At 41.4% G+C, this 19457-nt stretch overlaps 1 protein-coding gene across 1 annotated transcript in view; it reads left to right on the top strand.

The window, feature by feature from the left end:
- The window catches only part of BUD23 (BUD23 rRNA methyltransferase and ribosome maturation factor), a 566502-nt gene that overhangs the window by 178510 nt on the left and 368535 nt on the right, over positions 1 to 19457 (top strand). Inside the window, exon 5 of the mRNA XM_044054140.1 lies at positions 12551 to 12647. Coding sequence (XP_043910075.1) covers positions 12551 to 12647 — 97 coding nt within the window. The remainder of the gene's footprint in view (positions 1 to 12550; positions 12648 to 19457) is intronic.

Genomic DNA, 19457 nt, shown 5'->3' on the forward strand with positions numbered 1-19457 from the left:
GATTGTCTATAGTGACCCCGAGGAGTTTGGCAGAGTGTACAATCTCTATTTGTGAGTTATTATGGCTGGTGATGTAAAGGGAGTTTTCATATACAGGGGAAGATTTGGAAGGGGAGAATAGAAGGATCTTGGTTTTATTAGCATTGAGAGAGGTGGTTTTGGAGCATCCAGTCTTCAGTGGTAGAGAAGGCATTTTGAGTTAGCGATTGAAGTTCAGCCAGGTTGGAGGCACTGCAAATCGAAGTGGAATCGTCGGCGTATTGGACAATTTTGTAGTTGGGAATGGCTTTATGGAAGTCATTAATAAAGATGTTTAATAGTAGAGGACCAAGTATGGAACCTTGGGGTACTCCATTGGGAGTAAGGAGGAAAGAGGATGTGGCTTGGCCCCATTTTACGGCTTGGGACCTGTTAGCAAGATAGCTGGAGAACCAAGAAAGGGTTTCTTGGGAAAGGTTAAGGTTAGAGAGCTGGTTTAGGAGGTGGGTATGGGAGAAGGTATCAAAGGCTTTAGAAAGGTCCAGCAGGACGGAAGATACTAAATGTCCAGAGTCGCGGGCTGAATTGTGATATGTAAGAATGAGAGAAGAGGAGTTAGTAATGTGTCCTGGTGGGAAGCCATGTTGGAGTGGGGAAAGTAATTGATATTTGGTAAGAGTGGCTCTACTCGACAGAGGCACTGGGATGTAAGGTTGGGTCACACTGTGCCAGGGTAATCCTATGGCCAGGCTTGTAAAGGCCCCAAGGCCATTAGCCTAGTACACACTTATGAACCTATTATACTTTTATTATGGGCCTAATGTGGGAGGAGTAGATGGAGATAACTTATCCGCCTGGCCAGATAAAAGGAATTTCAAGTGACAGGTGATGTATGGTGCTCAAATGATGAGTCATTATCAATTAAGGTGTCCAGTTTCCTAAAGACTGAGTCGATTTTTAAGGGTATTTCACCTCCTGTGGTAGGTGAATGGGTGCCGTTCTTTGCCGAAGGACACTGGGCTGCATTTGCTTTAAGGCCATAATCCAAGCACCATCGTGAGTGTGTGAGTGTTAGGCCCTCCTGGTGAATCGGGAGGTCATATGTGGAATTTTATAACTGGTCTTGGTTGCAATCCTTTATAAACACAGCCACTGGCTGTTTCTGTCAGCCTTGACATCTGGGAATAAATACAAAGAGAAGTGGTCGTAAGACCGATCCTTGAGGGACACTGCTGGTAACTACTCTTTTTGATGAGAGTGTCACTAATACACTGGGTTTTGTTGGTAAGCTAGTTTGCTTTCCAGTGGGTAACATAGGAGTTTACATTTTAGTACCCTTAGATGGGACTAGAACTAGTTGATCCAAGGAGATGGTATTAATGAAGACCAATAAGGTATGTGCATACACAATAGTGGTGGTGCACATTCCTCAGTAGTCATGTTTCAAAGAATGTATTAAATGGACAACGTCTTAGGATCATAAGGGTTTATAATGATGATACACAATTAAGAACAGCCTTTTTTTTTACCTTGAGTGTAGTTTTGTGAACAGAGGGTATAAAGAAAGAGTGACTCCAGTATTGACTCTGTTTTAAAGGAGAGAGAAGAGAGAGTAGACCCTATTTAACATTCACAGGCTATTGAGTCTATACAGGGAGGATGTTTAGATAGGTGCATCAGGTTTCTGTTGACTTCTAGTGATTTTGGTGTTTTTTGCAACGTCATTAGAAGGAATTGGAATAATTTGTGTGCATCAGATGATTTAAGTAACTTAATTTGCTGTGAGGGCATATTTTTCTTTTAAGAGACAATTATTTTATAAATTGCAGATGAGTAGGCTACCTGTGACTTCAAAGATCTGGTACCTACCCCTGCAGGGGTTGTAGTGCATGCCATTTCATTCATCCAGACATGCAATGTACTCACCCTACTCAAAATTATTGTATTGATTTTTTCTTTTATGCAGACTGTGCATCTAAGAATGTAAAGTTTTTGCACCAAGTGCGGTGCTTATGTTGGTAAAACAAATCTTTGCCTAAGGGAACATGTTCTTGAACATGTTAGGGATGGTAAGAATACTAAGGAAGGCAATGCACTTGGAACGACGTGAAGTCAGCGGGTTCACAACATGAATTTAAATTTTTTGTTCTTGAGATAGAGGAAAATTATTAGAGCGGGTGATTTAAGGAATAAAACAATACTGATATAACAGAAATGGATATTACATTTTAATGCTGATAAACCCTCAGGCATTAATGATGACGGTTTCTTTAAAATCCTTTTTACGTGTACACACACTTCATTAGTTTGATATTTATATTTTTTGAATGTTTTGGTTTGAATATTGTATTATTTTCTTAGATATTTATTGCTAGAGTTTATTTTTTTCTAGGATGCATTTTGATTTTAAGGTTTTAATGTTTACAATGCTTGGGATGAACTTGTCTTTGGTATTTAACTAGTTCATGTATTTCATTCTTTTTTTAGTCTGAAGAAGCGATTTGTAGATCGCAAAAGCGCTTACGTTTGTAATAAATAGTGTTTGGTTCAATAGGGAAGGCTGCAAGTTTGTTTAGATATGCATTGTGAGCTGCATATGACACTGAGGGGGTTTATTCATTTGTTAGGATATTGTACAGAGTTTTATTTGCTGTTTGAAGGATATGGAGAAGTTTAAGTTTAAGGTCATTGTCCTGCCTTTAGAGTCTGGGGATGAATTGATTTTAGACAGACTTGCCCCTTCCAATAGTGCTATCATTTGCATCTTTTGGTCTGAAAGCGTGATGGGCATAACACCGGTGCAGTGCAGGTTTCAATCACTGTTCGGAAAACGTGTTTCAGTAACTATGCAGATTGTCAGTATTTTCAAGCGTTAAGAATGCCTATAATGAATGCAGCTTCCTATTAACTTTTTCAGCACTGAGCAGTGTTAAGTTTGTGTTGTGTCTGTATGTTGTCTTGCTATGTAGATAATTTGAGCATACAGGCGTTGCCTAAAAAGGTACATCTGGGGGGGGGTCCTAGAGAAGCCATGAAGAGAGAGGATGCGGGCCATCCTTAGCCTAGCAAAGCAGTTTGGATTGTTAGTCATTTCATCCTAGGCAAATATATTTTGAACCCCACCCTCCTTGAATGACACCAGTTGCTAAGTCAGTGGTTAAAGTTAAGTATCGTCTGATTTCATTGTGGTATGATTCTTGGTGATGGTAGGATGTTCCTCAAGACTAATTTCATATCAAATTCCACTGCATATTCGGAGAACTCCATGTCCCTCTTCATGTGATTCAGGGTTGAGTGCTTCAAGTAATTAATTTGTGCGTAATGACCAGGTCGTATCTGTATCTAGAATGAATTGACTTGAGGGCCCTATTGACATTGCAAATCCTGGCACATGAGAGGCAGCTGTCACCCTGTCTTTGCTCAGCCTGGCAAGTGCTGGATCTGTGTGCGTAACTGTGGAGTCACCAATAACCAGGACTTTGCCAGCTGTATTGTGCTAGCCTTCTGGCCTTGAAGGCTTGTGCTAGCTTTGATCTGTTAATGTGGGAGTTGCGTGAAGGAAGTAGGTTTGGGGGCTTTGGTTGATGCTTAGATGTAGGAGTGCTAAGAGGCTTGGGTGTTACTTAGACAGTTTTGTGTTGATAGTTTAGGGATGTTGCATGATGTGAGTGGGGTTGAGGGAGTGCTTTCCTCACTATGTGCAACTGGCCGCAAGAGGAACACCTCCGGTTTAGTTAAGAATTTAGACCTCTCCCAGATGGTCCCTTCGGTTGAACAGGAGTTTGTTTTGTGTGAGCATGTGGCAGTTCTTACACTACCTTAAAGTCTACCTTCAAGTAGATACGACTGTCATGGTATTGCCACAAGTAATAAAATATCCATTTTGGTTTTCATGCTAGTGTGACGAGTGCTTTTGAGATTCCATGTAATAATAGTTTCATTTTGTTTTTTAGTTGTGGCTCTGGATTGAGTGGAGATTACCTCACAGAAGAAGGTCATTATTGGGTCGGCATAGATATCAGCACAGCCATGTTGGGTAAGAAGCTGTTTGATTTCAGATTATGGTTTACCCAGTAGTACATAATGTAATGGACGCATTTGCTGATGCATGTTGTAAAAGGAACGCACATTAGTTTTTCAGCCTGCAGTATGGTGTACTTTGACCTCCATTCACTTTGTCCTGTCATTAGAATTCACTGCACCTCACTTTCATCATTGTCTGCCTAATGTAGTCATTACACCTGGCTGCCAGGGTATCTCATGAAGAATGTTTAATTCTTTGTCTGATTTCTGTTACCTGTGATTGCCCCCTCCTTGAGCTCATTTATCCTTTGCATGCAGTCTGCACCGTTTCCACAGACATGTCCGTCTCCCAAGTTTCATGTCATTTTCATTATGTAGTAGCAAATGCATGCTGAAACTGTGCCACTGCGGGGTGTCTCCCAGGACTATGTGCCAAGCTGAAGGCATCTCCCTGCCTGTGTCTTTCTTTCCTCATTTCTGTATCCTTTTTTTATAGTAGCAACAAGGGGCAATACTCCTCGCTATTGAACAAACATAGTGAAGTCATCTTTGACAAAACAAAGCTCTGCAGAACTGCATTATCCAAAGCACTTAAAGAAGGGCTTGCACCTTACTCATTTGTAATTCTACAATTAATGGTGATTGTTTGTTTATTTTAGGACACACCATCATACATTGTGCAGGTGTGGGCTTTACCAACTTGATTGACATCCTGATTGGGACTGTCATTTAAGTGTTTGGCACATGTTTAATTATTCTGTTTCTTTAACTTTCTAATTTTTTAGTGTTCAATAAAGTAAAGTATTAAAAAAATCAAAACTCTGTTGGACATTACTGACTTAACAGTGACAGATGGCCACACATATTCAGCGGGGGTACTGTCCTGGTGCACCCCTGCTGTACACTGTTTTAAGTACTTTGTGGTCTTTTTGGAAAGGGTGCGGGGGAGGAAGCCACCAATGGATGTTATGTTGTCTGTTTTTTATGAATCTCCTTTTCTTAAGAATGACTTGTCACACTGGAGGTGGAATTTGCTACTGCACATCTTGGCTTGTCCAAATGTAAGCAATTGCCAATTTAACCTATGTAGCTAAGTGATGACCACAATATTGATCTACTGTAGTAGCCTTAACCATGTGGATTATATCCTGCAAAGGATGTAACAGCTGACTAGCTTCCAAAGCTTCAGGGCACCTTCCATGGGCCCAAACTGCTAGGTAGCTCAAGCAGAGCAGACTAAAAGACAAATTTGGGTGCCAAGCCCTTCAGACCTTTACTGGCACCCAAGAGTATGCTCCTCTGAGGCTTTCAAGGATTCAAGTGCTGCTCCTTTGCTGGACAGATAAATTCACTTTGGGGGGAAAGGACCTTCCGTTTAATAATTTTGCTTATCCTATTCATGAAAGTTATTTCAAAGCTAGGAGTTTGTTTAATGGACTGTTATGAGGCTGTACTGCACTTTTAAATAGAAGCTCTTTTTTCCCTGTCAGTTGAAAAGTTGCTTAAAGTAACTGAAAACCATTTTTTTCTGTGGAGAAATTGTACTCATTTTACTTGTGGGACTGGCATACTGTTATAAAGTGTTTTTTACTGTGTTTGACTTGGGGGACTTTTATTCTTACCAGCATTTGCTGCCTGTTTTCCTGGAAAGATGCACAGTTTTCAACGTAGTCATGGACCACACTTTTGATTCCACAGCCAGTCTTTCTTCCAGCCACAAAAAGAAAGTTAAGCAGACAGCCTTTGCCATCGCAGTAGGCTAGCAGTTTGGCTCAGCCATAAGTAGTTGACTCTGCTTTGGCCATTTGTTGCACCTCAAACCACTCATCTTTTACCCCAAATCGCTCTGGTGCAACACCTACAGCAAGTATGGACTAGGGGTTATCCACATCCTCTGAGTCTGTCTGGGTCCTGTCAATGGACAAGGGAAGAGCCACTCTTGTTGGTCCTGGGAGGGGTAAACAGGGAAGGCTTTCCTGTTTTGTCAGAATGTTGTGCCCATCCCTAGGGTAGCTGCCACTAATGACCCGGCCCTGATGCACAACCTTCAACGAAGGCACGCCCATTCACGCATGTCTCCACACAGAGGACACACTAGTTGGGAATTGAGCAGGACAACGTCTTACTGGGAGGCGACAATGCTACCGCAGCACCACCAGAAATAAGGGGAGGTAGAGCAGGTGACAGCCCAGGGAGTGGGTGAATGAATATTTAACTCATAACATCCTAGCAGAAAAGTCACACTGCATGCATTTTTTTTTTACCTTTTTTCCCCCCAAAATCCTCTTGTTTTTTTAATTTTATATTTCTAGGATTTAGTTACCACCTTTACTGTTTGATAAAATAAGTAGAGTCCGATACTTGCAGTTTGTTCAATTGGTGCTGCTTTTTTTTAACCATCCTTGCTAAAGTCTTTTATTAAAGTTAGCATATTGTACACAAGTATGAATACTGTACTCTTCCCCAGGCATGAGATGACAATGATGAATATTTTAAGGGTAGATCTGACAGCCACAAGAGAAAGCACTTGCTTCTTAGAGAATGTTATTTATCTTTAACCAAATCAGAAAACAGGATTAAATAGTTTTGCTACAGTTGTTGAGGATAACTGACTTAAGTGAAACGGTATTATGAAGCTTGCAAAGTGGCGATTTACTTCACTTGACAAAAAAAGGGAAAAAGTGGATTGAACTTCTGTACTCAGACTACTTAATAATAGACACGGGTCTAAGTTACCGACTGATAAAAAATGTGGCAAAGACTCTGTGATAGAGATCCCAATCCCAATCCCATAGGTATGTGAATTCTGCAATAATATTTTTTATGACCTGCGTCTCCATAGTATGATTAAGATTCTGCCGAAGCAGACATCAGTCTTCTTGCCGGACCTGTTAATCTATATGTGTTTTTGTGGGTGATAGTGTCCCTCTAAAGGTTAACACCTGAAGTGTTTGCTTTGTTTAAGGGGAGAGAATGATGGAGAATCTTGAGAGCTCTGTGCAGCTTGTAATATAAAGTATTTATATTGCTGAGCAGTAGCCTTAAATCCTTCACTGAACTTAGAAAGTTGCTAGTGACTGATGAAAAGTTGAAAAGTTTGAGGATAATAGGTAATGTAAGATTTCCATTAAAACACACTATTTTTGTGTACGGTATGGCTTGTTTTGTCCAGCAAGTAGCAGTCATCAGGAGACAAAATTGCCAACCCTGGTGTGCAGAATTTCACTTTTTCTCCTCCTTGGGTTATTTATCTGCATCTCCATTGGCCTCTGTCACTTCAGAATGGCTACATGAGTGGAAACAGCAAACATATAAATCCTTTAGTAAAAGCATTAAGATGTTACCCAAGATTCAGCAAGCTTCACTGGCGTAGAATTATTGAATGACCTGAATTTGATTAGCAGCTTGTGAAAGCCTGTTTTAGCAGGAGGGGAAAAGGAAGAAATTAGAAGGTTTCTCTGCTTGTCTATCTTGAAGAGAGGGATGATAGGTTTGTGAGGGCAGGACACTGATGCATAGCTTCGGAGATTGGGGCAGGGAAAGACTGACCTGTGAAATGACCTTGACTAGGATATAGGGTGGGATTGTTTCCATACTGACACTTCATTACCCATCCGGTGTGCCTGTGGTGATGTCAGCATGTGTGGAGGTTAGAACCATGTACAGTACAAGCCATCCTCCTGCAAGCAGCAGGGATTGGTATTCCAAGCTCGCTCACATCTTGAAAGAGATTTATGTCATTGGAGTGAGAGGTGAAAACCTCTCCCACCACAGTGGGGTTACAGAGGATAAAACCTGCATACATTGCCCATGGATTTGGATAAGTAGGGCTCATGGAGAACAACACTTCAGAAGGGCACCCTGAAAAGTGCAGACAGATTAACCTGCAGGAAAATGACATCTAATAGTTAAGAAAAATTCCCTGTTTCATTTGAGTTTGTTACAGGCCCCCTGTAGCATGCTGCAAGAGCATCTGTTGGTTCACAATTACTACTGGGCTTTTATGACACCAAAAAGAACAGAAAATGGCAAGAACCCAACTTTCTTGCTACTGGGCTTCGTAGTAGTAGTTTGGGTGTCTGGCAGGTAAACTTATGCCACAACATAACACTAAAAGATCTGATCAGTAGACTGCTACTGTCTCTGGCCAAATTCACTTATGTTTTGAGTTCCCTGGAACCAGTGATTTCTACTACAATGAGAATTCTCACACAGCTGTACATTGTCTTCCAACCATGGTAAGTATAATCGGTACGACTTCTCTGGAAGAACTTTGTATTAATGAACTTTATAGCAATATATGGCAAATAATGAAAAGTTGTAAGAAATCCCTATTCCCTACCTCGAGACCATCCTGAAACATGCCAACAAGGGACTTAAGAGCAAAGAAATTAGAAAATGTGGAGCAGAGTACATTCTTAAGGTCACTACCAGTACCAAAGGAAAGTACAAATCTTTCTTCACTTTCATGAGGAAATTAAGAACTTATGCGCAACAGTCTACTGAGGTGATGTTTAATATGGTATATTTCAAGTTCAAGCTTAATGCCAGTATATTAGTAGACACATCTAGTGCTGACTTTACCCCCACTACCCAATTTGTTGTGCCTGTTAGCCCTAAATATTTATTTTCTCCTGAAATCAGCTTGTAACATGTCTTAGAAACCCTGTCAGTAATGTTTCTATGGAACCTGATAACACACCAGGCTGCATTCTCCTCACTGCCAAATATGCAGTATCTGAGCCTCTCCTTAAACTATTTATCCTCAGTCTATCCACTGGCTTTGTTTCTGATGCCTGGAGAGAAACCACTGTAGCTGCTGTACACAGGGGTGGTCCCTCTTCAGACCAAGGTAATTATAGGCCCATGAACTTCACCTGTGTTCTATGCAAATCCGTGTAACATGCAATAGCAAAGTTCATTTATGGAGACATAGGAACTTGACTGTTCTAGACCTCATTTGGTTTGATTTTTGTAAAGACAGTCCTGTTTCTTTAATCTAGTAAATGTCTTTCAAAAGATTACAGAAGTTGTGAGCTTTAGTCACTCTGTGCATGTTGATTAATCATCTGGACTGGATAAAGACTTTTGACACTATCCCTCATGCTGGTCTATGTAAACCCATGTGTAGTCTGCTGGATTGTAAACTGGCTATCCAGCAGATCCCATGTAGTGAAAGTTGATGTTACATGGTCAGAAAATACATTTTAATTACTCTGCTACTACATGGATCATTGATGGGCCGTCTCCTCTTTGCTGTGTTTGCAGATATCCAGTCCAATATCCCCAAAGTATGGTTGACCAAGTTTGCCAATGACTGTAAGTTGGGTACTGTTATCCACTCATCCACTAATACTAAACTGCTCCAAAATGGGTTGTAATATGCACATCTGGTTTACTAAAAAAATGGTTTCAGACTAAATGCAAAAAAGTGCAGCATAATACTGTTTTGGTAAAAAGTGTTTCCATCTAATATGCAATAACTGGTATTCCTCTTCAAACAGATAAGGTCATAAGAGACATGGTTGCCTATGTGGAAGTCTCGCTCCGTCTCTCTTTCACTTGTTATGACTCCACAATAGTCAGGAAATAAACCTATCTGGTCATTCCTCAACTGGAAACCCCCACCAGTTTTTAGCCCAAACAATTGAAGTCCTTAAATCTTCAGCTGTTCTAATTGGCCCAGTTGTCCTTGTACTCAGTAGTGTACTATCTGCCGTGAGGTGATCTGTGTCTTGCATGTGAGCCATGAAGGACCCAATCCTAGGAATCACAAAAAATGAGTGAAGCAACTCCAAGACAGCAGCAACAATGAAATTAATGAGTTTTTTAACCCATTAATTTCATTATTGCTGCTGTCTTGGAGTTGCTTCACTCATTTTTTGTGATTCCTGGTGTCAATGACCCAATCCTACTTGACTATCTGTTTCTTCACAAAACCAATGGTTCTACAAGCACCCGTACTAGGGTCATAAGTTTATGCCAACAAATAAATTAATACTTGCTGGTGGGATAGGTTCCTAACGGAACGTGTTCCCAGCCTACGGAGTAAGTTACCACTACAAGAAAATAATAGTACTGTTCTGCTTTGTCTGCCATTAAGGCTAGTCCTGATGGTTTGATGTGTATAGAGAAACTTAAATCAAGGTTATCCTGTACAGCTCTGCTCGATTTGGGAGGTGGTTTCTGAAGTATTAAGTGTGGCAAGAGCTTTTAAGTGCATCTGCTTAAATGTATATATGGCTAGACCTCTTATGGTCTCTGTGAGTGCTTGCCTAGTGTTTTCATGTTCCCTTGTGTGCACAAATAGTTCAACTGCTTTCCCTGCAGATGTCCAGTTGAGTGGTTGCTTTGACCTTGGTAGTCAAGTTATATATGCATGTTCAGTTTGCTTACTTGGCAAGTGGGCTAGTCAGCTGACTCTCTTCAGCCATGACTCCGGCTTTTTTTTAGAGCAACAGAACATGCTATCAATTCATGAAGGAATACAGAAACATTGTCGTTACAGATTTTTTAAGAGCTTAATGAGTTTCAAAGTATATACAGAAGTTACAACAAACTTTTACAAAGCCTAACATTCAGCAAGGCTTAGTACTCCACTAAATTGCTTGCTATTGGAAGTGAACACTGCAGTTTTACAACAGATTGCGCAAGCATTATAAAAAAGTATGCAGCAAGGCTTATATTCACTAAGTTGGTTATCCTTCAGTGTGAAACATAGCAGATGTAAGAGTCTAGTAGTATTAAAACAGTCTGGAGTGGATAGTGCAGTCATTGCAGTTTATTGTAGTGTAAACTTTAGTACAAGTCCAGTGGGAATACTAAGGGATTAAGAAAGGATCCGAAGGTATTGTGGTAAAACATCTTATGTTATATGTACTTGACTAGCGGAATTGGCTTGTAGGGTGGAACACTCATGCGAGTTACCAGCCACTGATTAGAATATGTTTTTCCTCCACTGTTTCTGAAACAATTGCATGTTTTAACCCTGAGCTGGTGTGTTAGTTTGGTTTTAATGCTTTTTTATTGTTTTTTTCCTGGTATCAGTAGATACCAGTTTCTATGTTGCAGGCCTTGTTTTTATGGGTGCCTTTTCTCCACCTGACTTCACAAGTTATGGTTGAAATGGTGATATTGCCTCAGTTTGGAAATCCATAAGTGTGTGTGAAAGTGTGTTCTGTAGCTGTACGTGAAATTTATCTAGGAATAAGTAAAGCCCAAAAATATTGTACCATTTAGCTGTTCCTTTCATGAGTTCTAGATGGCTCTGTAACCCCCCTCCCCCACGAAGTCACAAAGTTGCATAGAGAGATGAATTTTACTTGACATCCCCACCAAACTTTTAGTGTTGCCTTGCATACATCCCTGCAAGACACTTTTGCAGGCTATGTGCTGACATCATTCCATGTGCTTTTTTCTTTTGGTTGTGGCTTGTAGTGTGTGAGGTAAAAACTGCAGAATGTATTCACAAAATGATTGCTCTTGTTCCTTTGCCAGTTGTTAAAAACCTGGATTGTAAGTGTTTATCCCGTTATGATGCTATATTAGATTATAAGACATGCAGAAATAATTTGGACAGAGTAGTTGTGAATTTAGTGTGAATTGTTGAGAATCTGATGGGTAGTAACAGAATACAGCTAGATAAGTCCTGTAAATATTTTATTTGGCTGTATAGGTAAGGTTGCCCTTTTACATAAAAAGTTAATTGTATATTTTAACCTCAAGCTACTATTGATGTTTTTTTGCTGCTACCACAGAAACACAAGATGCACTGCAAGTCAACACCAAGTGTATGTGGCTCTCTCTCCCTGCACCCAGGTTAGCATCAGCATAATGTGGTTTGTGAAGCTGTTACCTTAGAAAACAGGAATGGATGTGTGCCAACTGTGGGGCAAGTTATTTGTAAACATTTTTTCATGAAAGACATATGAAATGTTGAAACATGGAAACCAGAATGTCTTCTGAACACTGGCATGACTTTCTGCAACCCAGTTTTGACAATTCTTAAAAGCAGTAAGCTGAATTTAAAGTTTGTCTAATCCATGTAGATGTGCCCACAATTGGCTAACTGGATTTATTACTGAGTATTTTGCCTTTTATCTAAGGCTGCAGTAGCGTTGTCGCCTCAGACGTTGCCCGTTCGATTCTCAGAGCGTCTTCTGTGTGTCTATATGCATGAATGGGCGTTCCTTCGTTGAAGGTTGTACGTTAGGCCTGGCAAGCCAGCACGTGAAAGTCTACTGCCAATCATTAGCAGACCGGAGTTCCGCTGTGGCGACCCCAAACCAGGAAAAGCCGAAAGACACAAAAAAAATCTAAGGCACACACGAACTTTGAAAAAACTTTTTTTTAATCTGTGCTAATAAATGGCTTTGATGCTTTATTAATGAAAGTGTTGCCCCCTTTTTAGAGTAAAGTCCAAAACTTGTTCCACTAGATTTATTTGAGATTGAGATCCAGGAATGTAGGGTCAGTTCTTTACATTGAACATCTGTTTTCTTTTGTTGACTTCTTTTCCTGATGTTTGGAGCCTGTTCTGTCTTTGCAGATATCGCTCTCGAGAGGGAAGTAGAGGGAGATCTGATTTTGGGAGACATGGGCCAAGGAGTTACCTTTCGACCAGGCACTTTTGATGGCTGTATCAGGTATTTTAATTTGCATAAGTACTACATATCTGAACAAAGTTCCAGCCTCAATAAAACTTAATGGCGTAAATCCTGTTTACTATCAGAGCACTGATTATTTTCTGTTCTGTTGTAACTGCCTATATAGATCTTTGTTAAACTTTATCGAAACTGTTGGGATGCTTTTGTTTTGGTGTTTTTTTTTTTCTTCTTACTTTTTTAAATCAAAATCTGTATCTGTATCTTGGATGCACATTTCTTTTTACAACTTAATTTTACAACTTTGTGTTTCTGGCAGATCCCAGTTTGTTGCACACCAAGCTCAACCCCACTGCCTTTTCAAAGCTGATCAGTGCCATCTTTCTAAATTTACTAATGCATCCTAATCCTCTTTCTGACACAGTTTGTACAGAACAGTTCCTCTGTGTTTCCCTGATGGTACGAAATGTAAAATTGTTGGTTACTGATATACACCCTGAGCTGACTCCGTGACGTAGTGAATAAACTAATGCCACACTGGAAGGCCAGAAGGAGCCAAGGTATAAGGGTCAGATGCAGTTACTTGTCCCATTTTCTGATTTTATATAGTAGGCCACAAACAAAGCAGTTCTGTTTGTCATCCTATTCCTCAGGAAGAATAGTTATTGTATATGCACATCGTACCCTCCGTAGAAGTAGCAATCCAGCTTGACACCAAACCTTCCTCAGAGTCACTAGTAGAAAAAAAATTCACCAGTGGGGAGTGAATTTTTATTTCCCTTATTGTGTATCTTTTTTAACTGTTAAGGCCTAATCAGGACCCTTTTGTATTCCAGTTTTTAAATAAGACATTTTTCTGTATGAGAATTGCTTGCGTCATTTTGTCTTCTTAACATATGTAGCTCTTTCAGGTTCTCTCTTCCAGTTTGAGAGCAGAACTGCTTAGAGATTTGGGTATTTTGTTAAACTAAAATGTTTATATGTATATTCATATGGAAGATTAACCTTCCAGAAGAAAAAAAACAAAATGCGTATTCCCCGAATGATCAATGCGTAATGATTGAAAACAGCAAACATTGATCCCCAAAAGATTGAAAATGCAATAAAAAACAAAGTTTTTTTGCAGGGGGCAAGCCCCCCCCTGTACCCCCCCATGTGCACACCCTCACATTAATAGCTCCATTGACCCTGCTGAGAGATTATTATAGTGTGCTGCGTTCAACGTCTTGTTTGTATCCATGTTTGAGTCCTCTGACAGAAATCCTAATAAGAGTAAATAGCCAAACAGACATAATTTGGCACTCTCTAGCAAGGAAGTTAAGCAAATTGTATGTTACAATGTCCTGACTGATTCAGTGTTACAGTATTTTTAACAGATCGTTCTGCTTGAGTATGTCTGGCCAGGCTGCCAAAGCTTTACCTTTGTACGACGTATGTCTGGGCAGTTACCTTGGCTCGTAGGCATCTGGATATAAAAGCAGATGTACGCACCAAGTGTTATGACCATCTTGCCACCAGCCTGAATGCAGGCCATTGGACATAATGGACTGCAGTCATGTGGTCACTAGGTACCATAGCTTTGCTAAGGGATTAGATAAGAACCACATTAGGTAACCTTCTGTTTCCTAGTCTGTTTTTTGGCCAGTAGGTTCATAGGTGTTTACTAGGCTAGCGACAGTAAGGGCCTTTTTAAACCTAGCCATCCATACCCAATCTCTAACAAGTTTTCGTACTGCTGATAAATGTAATCAAGGGCTTGGGAGACATTTACATGCACCTGTGTCGGAGACATAGGTGCCGAACTAGGGACGAATTTCCTGTTCCCATCCAGTTGTCCCAGGTTTCACTTTAACTAGGTTAGGGAAGATCTCTGCTTCAGATGGATGGGGGGAGCCTGTTCCAGAGATGTGCAGTCTCTGGGTTACATAACTGTCTCTCCAGCAGGTCCCATTTCTATCGTAGGCAAGGTTTAAGTTTTTAGAATGAACAATTCTAGTGCTGTTTGTTTTGTGTTTTATTGTTAGATGTCCACTGGGGGGGGGGGGGTAAGTGAGAGTGCAGTAGACAATTTCCATGCAAAGACTTGCACACTTCTTCTTTCGGCTGCTCCCGTTAGGGGTCGCCACAGCAGATCAACTGTTTCTAATTCCTCCTGTCCTCTGAATCTTGCTCTGTCATACCAACCACCTGCATATCCTCTCACCACATTCATAAACCTTATCTTAGGCCTTTCTTTTCCTGTTACCTGGCAGCTTCATCCTTAGCATCTTTTTCCCAATATACTCTGCATCCCTCCTCAGCACATGTCCAAACCAATGTAATCTTGCCTCTCTGGCTTTGTCTCCAAATCTTCCAACCTGGGCTGACCCTCTAATATACTTATTCCTAATTCTGTCCATCCTTGTCACACCCAGTGCAAATCTTAACATTTTCAACTCTGCCACGTCAAGCTTTGACTCCTGCCTTTTTGTCAGTGCCATTGTCTCCAACCCGTATAACATAGCTGGTCTCACTACCCTCTTGTAGACCTTCCCTTTCACTCTTACTGGTACTCATTTGTCACAAATTACCCCTGACACTCTTCTCCACCCACTCCATCCTGCCTGTACTCTCTTCTTCCCCTCTCTTCCACACTCACCATTACTCTGAACTGTTGATCCCAAGTACTTAAACTCATTTACCTTCGCCACCTCTACTCCCTGCATCCTCACCATTCCTCTATTCTTCCTCTCATTCACACACATATATTCTGTCTTAGTCCTGCTGACCTTCATTCCTCTTCTCTCTCGAGCATATCTCCACCTCTCCAGGGTCGTCTCCACCTGTTCCCTACTCTCACTACAGATCACAATCATACTAGGTGTCTGTTTTGTTTGGGGTCTGAGCATGACCATAAATCTTGTTTCATCTGAGAGTCTTTTGTTCTGAAAACCCTCTGGTCTGGGCTGTTAACACTTAATATGTTCCCTGACACCTAATGTCTTTAACGCTTGGCATAATCCACTATGTCTGAAGGCCCAGACATAGGCCTCCCACCTAAGAAGAAACTTAAGAGACCAAAAGAGGATTCTTTAGCTGTGGTTTTGGAATCGGACGTGTACCCCCTGATGTGGTTGAACCAGTGGTATAACCATCAACTTCTCATGAGCCATCTACCTCGATCCCATCAAAGGTTGATATGCCTCCTGAGGCCTCACAGACAGAACCCTACAACGAACTGTGAATCATTGTATCAGAGAGCCCTCATGGGATCTCTCAGATCCTTGTGATGGAAGAGATTCCTGGAACCCTCCTAGAAATGTGATAAGGTTCAGAGCCTCTTAGCTAATTCAGATGGGCATCACCCCAAAAAAGAAAAACTCAAACACAAGACGTCATCTTCTGCATCCAAGGAAGAAGAGTAGTTTTATTTCTGTCAAGGGCTTTTCAAGGCAATTAGGTCCCTGACGCACCCTTCCTTTGTGATTTGTCTAACCACACTTCATAAGAAGGCATCTAGTTCCTCTTCCTCTGTGGAACCAAATAGGGATTTGGGCCTCTCCCTAGACTACTTTATCCCAGTTACATTCTCCTGAACAGATTTCTTCAGATGGAGGAGATTCCGTTTCTCCAGAAGCCCCCTTGGAAGATGCCTGTTTTCGAGAAATGTTACAGAGCATGATGAAGCATTTTGAATGGCAGTCTAGACAAGTGTGTGAGGTGCAAAAAAAGATATTGCAATTTATTGGGGATGGCCACTGCTGTTGTCCCTCCTGTCCTGCCTGTGTTAGAGGCTTACCCGGATGCCTTTCAGGCTAACTCCTCAGCTCCTGACTCTCAGCTTCCTGCACCAAAAAGACCAGATAGGTTCTACAAAGTTCCTGATGAACTCAAGTACTTGTACAAAAATCCTGTGGCAGATCCAACTGGTTTCTCTAGCTTTGGGCAAACCTAAGTTCCTGGCACTAATGTTCTTCCTAATGGTAAAGATAGTCTAGCATTGGACAAGTGAGGCAAGAAAGTTTTATGCTTCCTCCACACTAGTCTTTTAACTCAAATGACCAAATTCTTACTCTCGGTCGTACATTCTTAAGCAAGACTATCACAGAGCAACAGATTCCAGACTCAAAACAGCTCATATGCAGTCTTTAGTGGCCCAGGCTTCTCAAATAGCTAAGCACAGTATTAAATATAGCTACCCCATATGCAAAAATGGGAAAGGGGTGTGATGGATGGATGATGCTGTGGATAAACTTCTAGGTAGAAGGTATGCGTGGTTAAGAGGTCATCCTATCCCTGAAGATTTAAAATCAAAGATTTTAGACTCTCCCTTGGATAATGATCTCCTATATGGCCCCAAGCTGCTAGTCTGTTTAAGGCTTTGCAGGAACATGATAAAGCTATGAAAGATTTATGCAAAATCCTGATGTCCAGTGTTCCCAGGCACCACAGAAATTATCCAGCTAAATCCATCGCTTCTGCTAAGAGAGAGACCCTTGAACTTGTCATAGACAAAGGAAAGCCCCCAAGAGATTTTCAGATAACTCGAGGGATATTCCTTCTGGGAGTCCTCAATTTAGTAGCAGACCCCTGTGACACTTTTCCCTTGCCTCTCTTTAACCCCTACCATGCCACTCTGCTTGCAAAAAGACTCTGTCCCCTTTCCTGTCTGAAAAATAGTTTTAGGCAAGTGGGTACCAACCATTTTCAAGGAGGGTTACTCCATATCTTGGGAGAATAGTCCAACTCCAGAGGGTATCCCTCCACTTCCTGCTGACCAGATGCATTTCATGTAGCCCACCATTCGAGACTTACTGTCTCAGGGAATCGTAGAAGCATTTCCCACATCCTGTATAGGAAAGGGATTTCATTCCCGGCCGTTCCTGGTTCCCGGAAAGGAGGGTCATTGGTGTCCCATCTTGGATCTCCCCAGGTTAAACAGTTTCCTGAGAGCACCTCTGCTGTCCCTACAAACTATTCTACCTTTTCTACTCCCTCAGGCTTTCATGGTATCCTTGGACTCCCATCCTCTCTGTCTGCAAAATATATCTATTTGTTTACTGTGTCATTTTTTCAATGTACTGCTTTGTTGCTGTCTGTGGCTCCAGGGGTGCTCAAAAAGTGTCTGGCCTGAGTAGTGGATTTCTGTTGCATTCCCTTGTCTGGACGACTTTCTACTCTAGGCTGTATCCAGGGACATTCTTCTAAAGCACCTTCATTACACAATGCACTTGTCAACTGCTGGAGTTGACTATCAGCTGGTGGGGTTTTTTTTAGCTGACTTTCCCGGAATGCCATCTAGACATGTCTTCCATGCATGCCTCCATTCCTGAAGAGAAGGTTGCCTCTCTAGCCAACGCGTTTCTTCTCCTTTCACACAGTATCATTACTTGACCAGTCCAGCCCTCAGGACCTTGAGACTAATGGCTGCCACCATCCCTATGTTACCACTTGCTAGATTACATATGAGAAAATTAGTACCTTAAATCATTGTGTGGTCTCAGCACCATTAACCTCTTGATGCCAGCATTCCCTTTCTTCCATGTATCAAGAAGAAACTCCTTTGGTGGGGCAACCAGCTTACAGTCAACTCAGGTCTAACATTCATTACAGCCCCATACAATCGATTCCTGTTTACAGATTCATCAGGGTGTGGGAGACTTGGACAGGGAAAGTTTAGAGGGAGTGGCCAGCCCATGTAGTAAAGGAATACATCAGCTTATAAGAAATGAGGGTATTTCTTCAAGCTCTACAGATCTTCTCGCGCCTTTTGAAACCAAGCACTCTGTTGATGTACACTGGCAACACCGCAGTGATGTGATACATAAACAGGGAGCCACAAGATCCTACTCTGTGCAGACTAGCACTGGAGGATTGGCATCTAGCCTACCAGATGAATCGAGTTGTCTTGGCCACATACATTCCCTCCCAACAGATTCTGTAAGCAGGGACTTGGAAGATCCCCTTGAATGGTCATTGATCACAGCAGTATTCAAGACCATCACTGTCAGATGGGGTAACCCTCAGGTCGACCTCGGTCTCTCCCAAAAATCACCTACTTTCCCTGTTCTGCACATGGACTCTGACATCTCCAGCTTTGAGGACAGATACCCTCTTTCACATGGATGGGGAAGTTCCTTTACGCATATACACCTCTACATCTGCTACCAAGGCTCCTCTTCAAGGCCCAAAAGGAAAATGCAAAACCTCTACTTCTGGTACCATTCTGGCCAAGACAACACTGGCTTCCTCTCCTGCTTCACCTATAAAAGGGAAAGTTCTGGAGAATTCCTCCAAAACCAGCCTTAATCATCAACAGAGCTATTCCTTCACCCCATTCTCAGTTATCTCAATCTGATCTTTTAGATGATAGGATTTTAATCCCTACCAGACAGTTATTCTGAAGATAGGATTCTGATTCTACAAGAAGCCAGAACACCTAACACCAGAATATCTTACATGGCCAAGTGAAAAAGATTTTCCATCTGGTGCCTTAAACATAAACTCCAACCCCTTTTAATGGACACCCCCACAGTTCTACAGTACTTGTGTGATCTTTTACAGTCAGGATTGCCCTGCTCTTCCATTAAAACTTATCTGCCATTAACGCTGGTCTACCTGGGGAAAACTTTTCCTAAGGATAATTCTACATATTAAACTCCCATGGAAACCTGTTGCTTATCATTGGGAACTTAACTTTGTTTTGTAAAACCTAACTGTACCTATTTTTGAGCCAGCTGTCTCAGCCACCTTAAAATTCTGCACTTGGAAAACAGTGCTCCTCTTGACATTGACTTCAGCTCGCAGGGTCTCAGACCTGCAGGCTCTCATGGTCATTCTTCCCTTCATCTTCCCCAAAGGTGTAATGTAAGC

Source organism: Protopterus annectens, chromosome 13.part0 (genome assembly GCF_019279795.1).
Source record: "Protopterus annectens isolate FY-2018-M chromosome 13.part0, PAN1.0, whole genome shotgun sequence".
Lineage (NCBI taxonomy): Eukaryota > Metazoa > Chordata > Ceratodontiformes > Protopteridae > Protopterus > Protopterus annectens.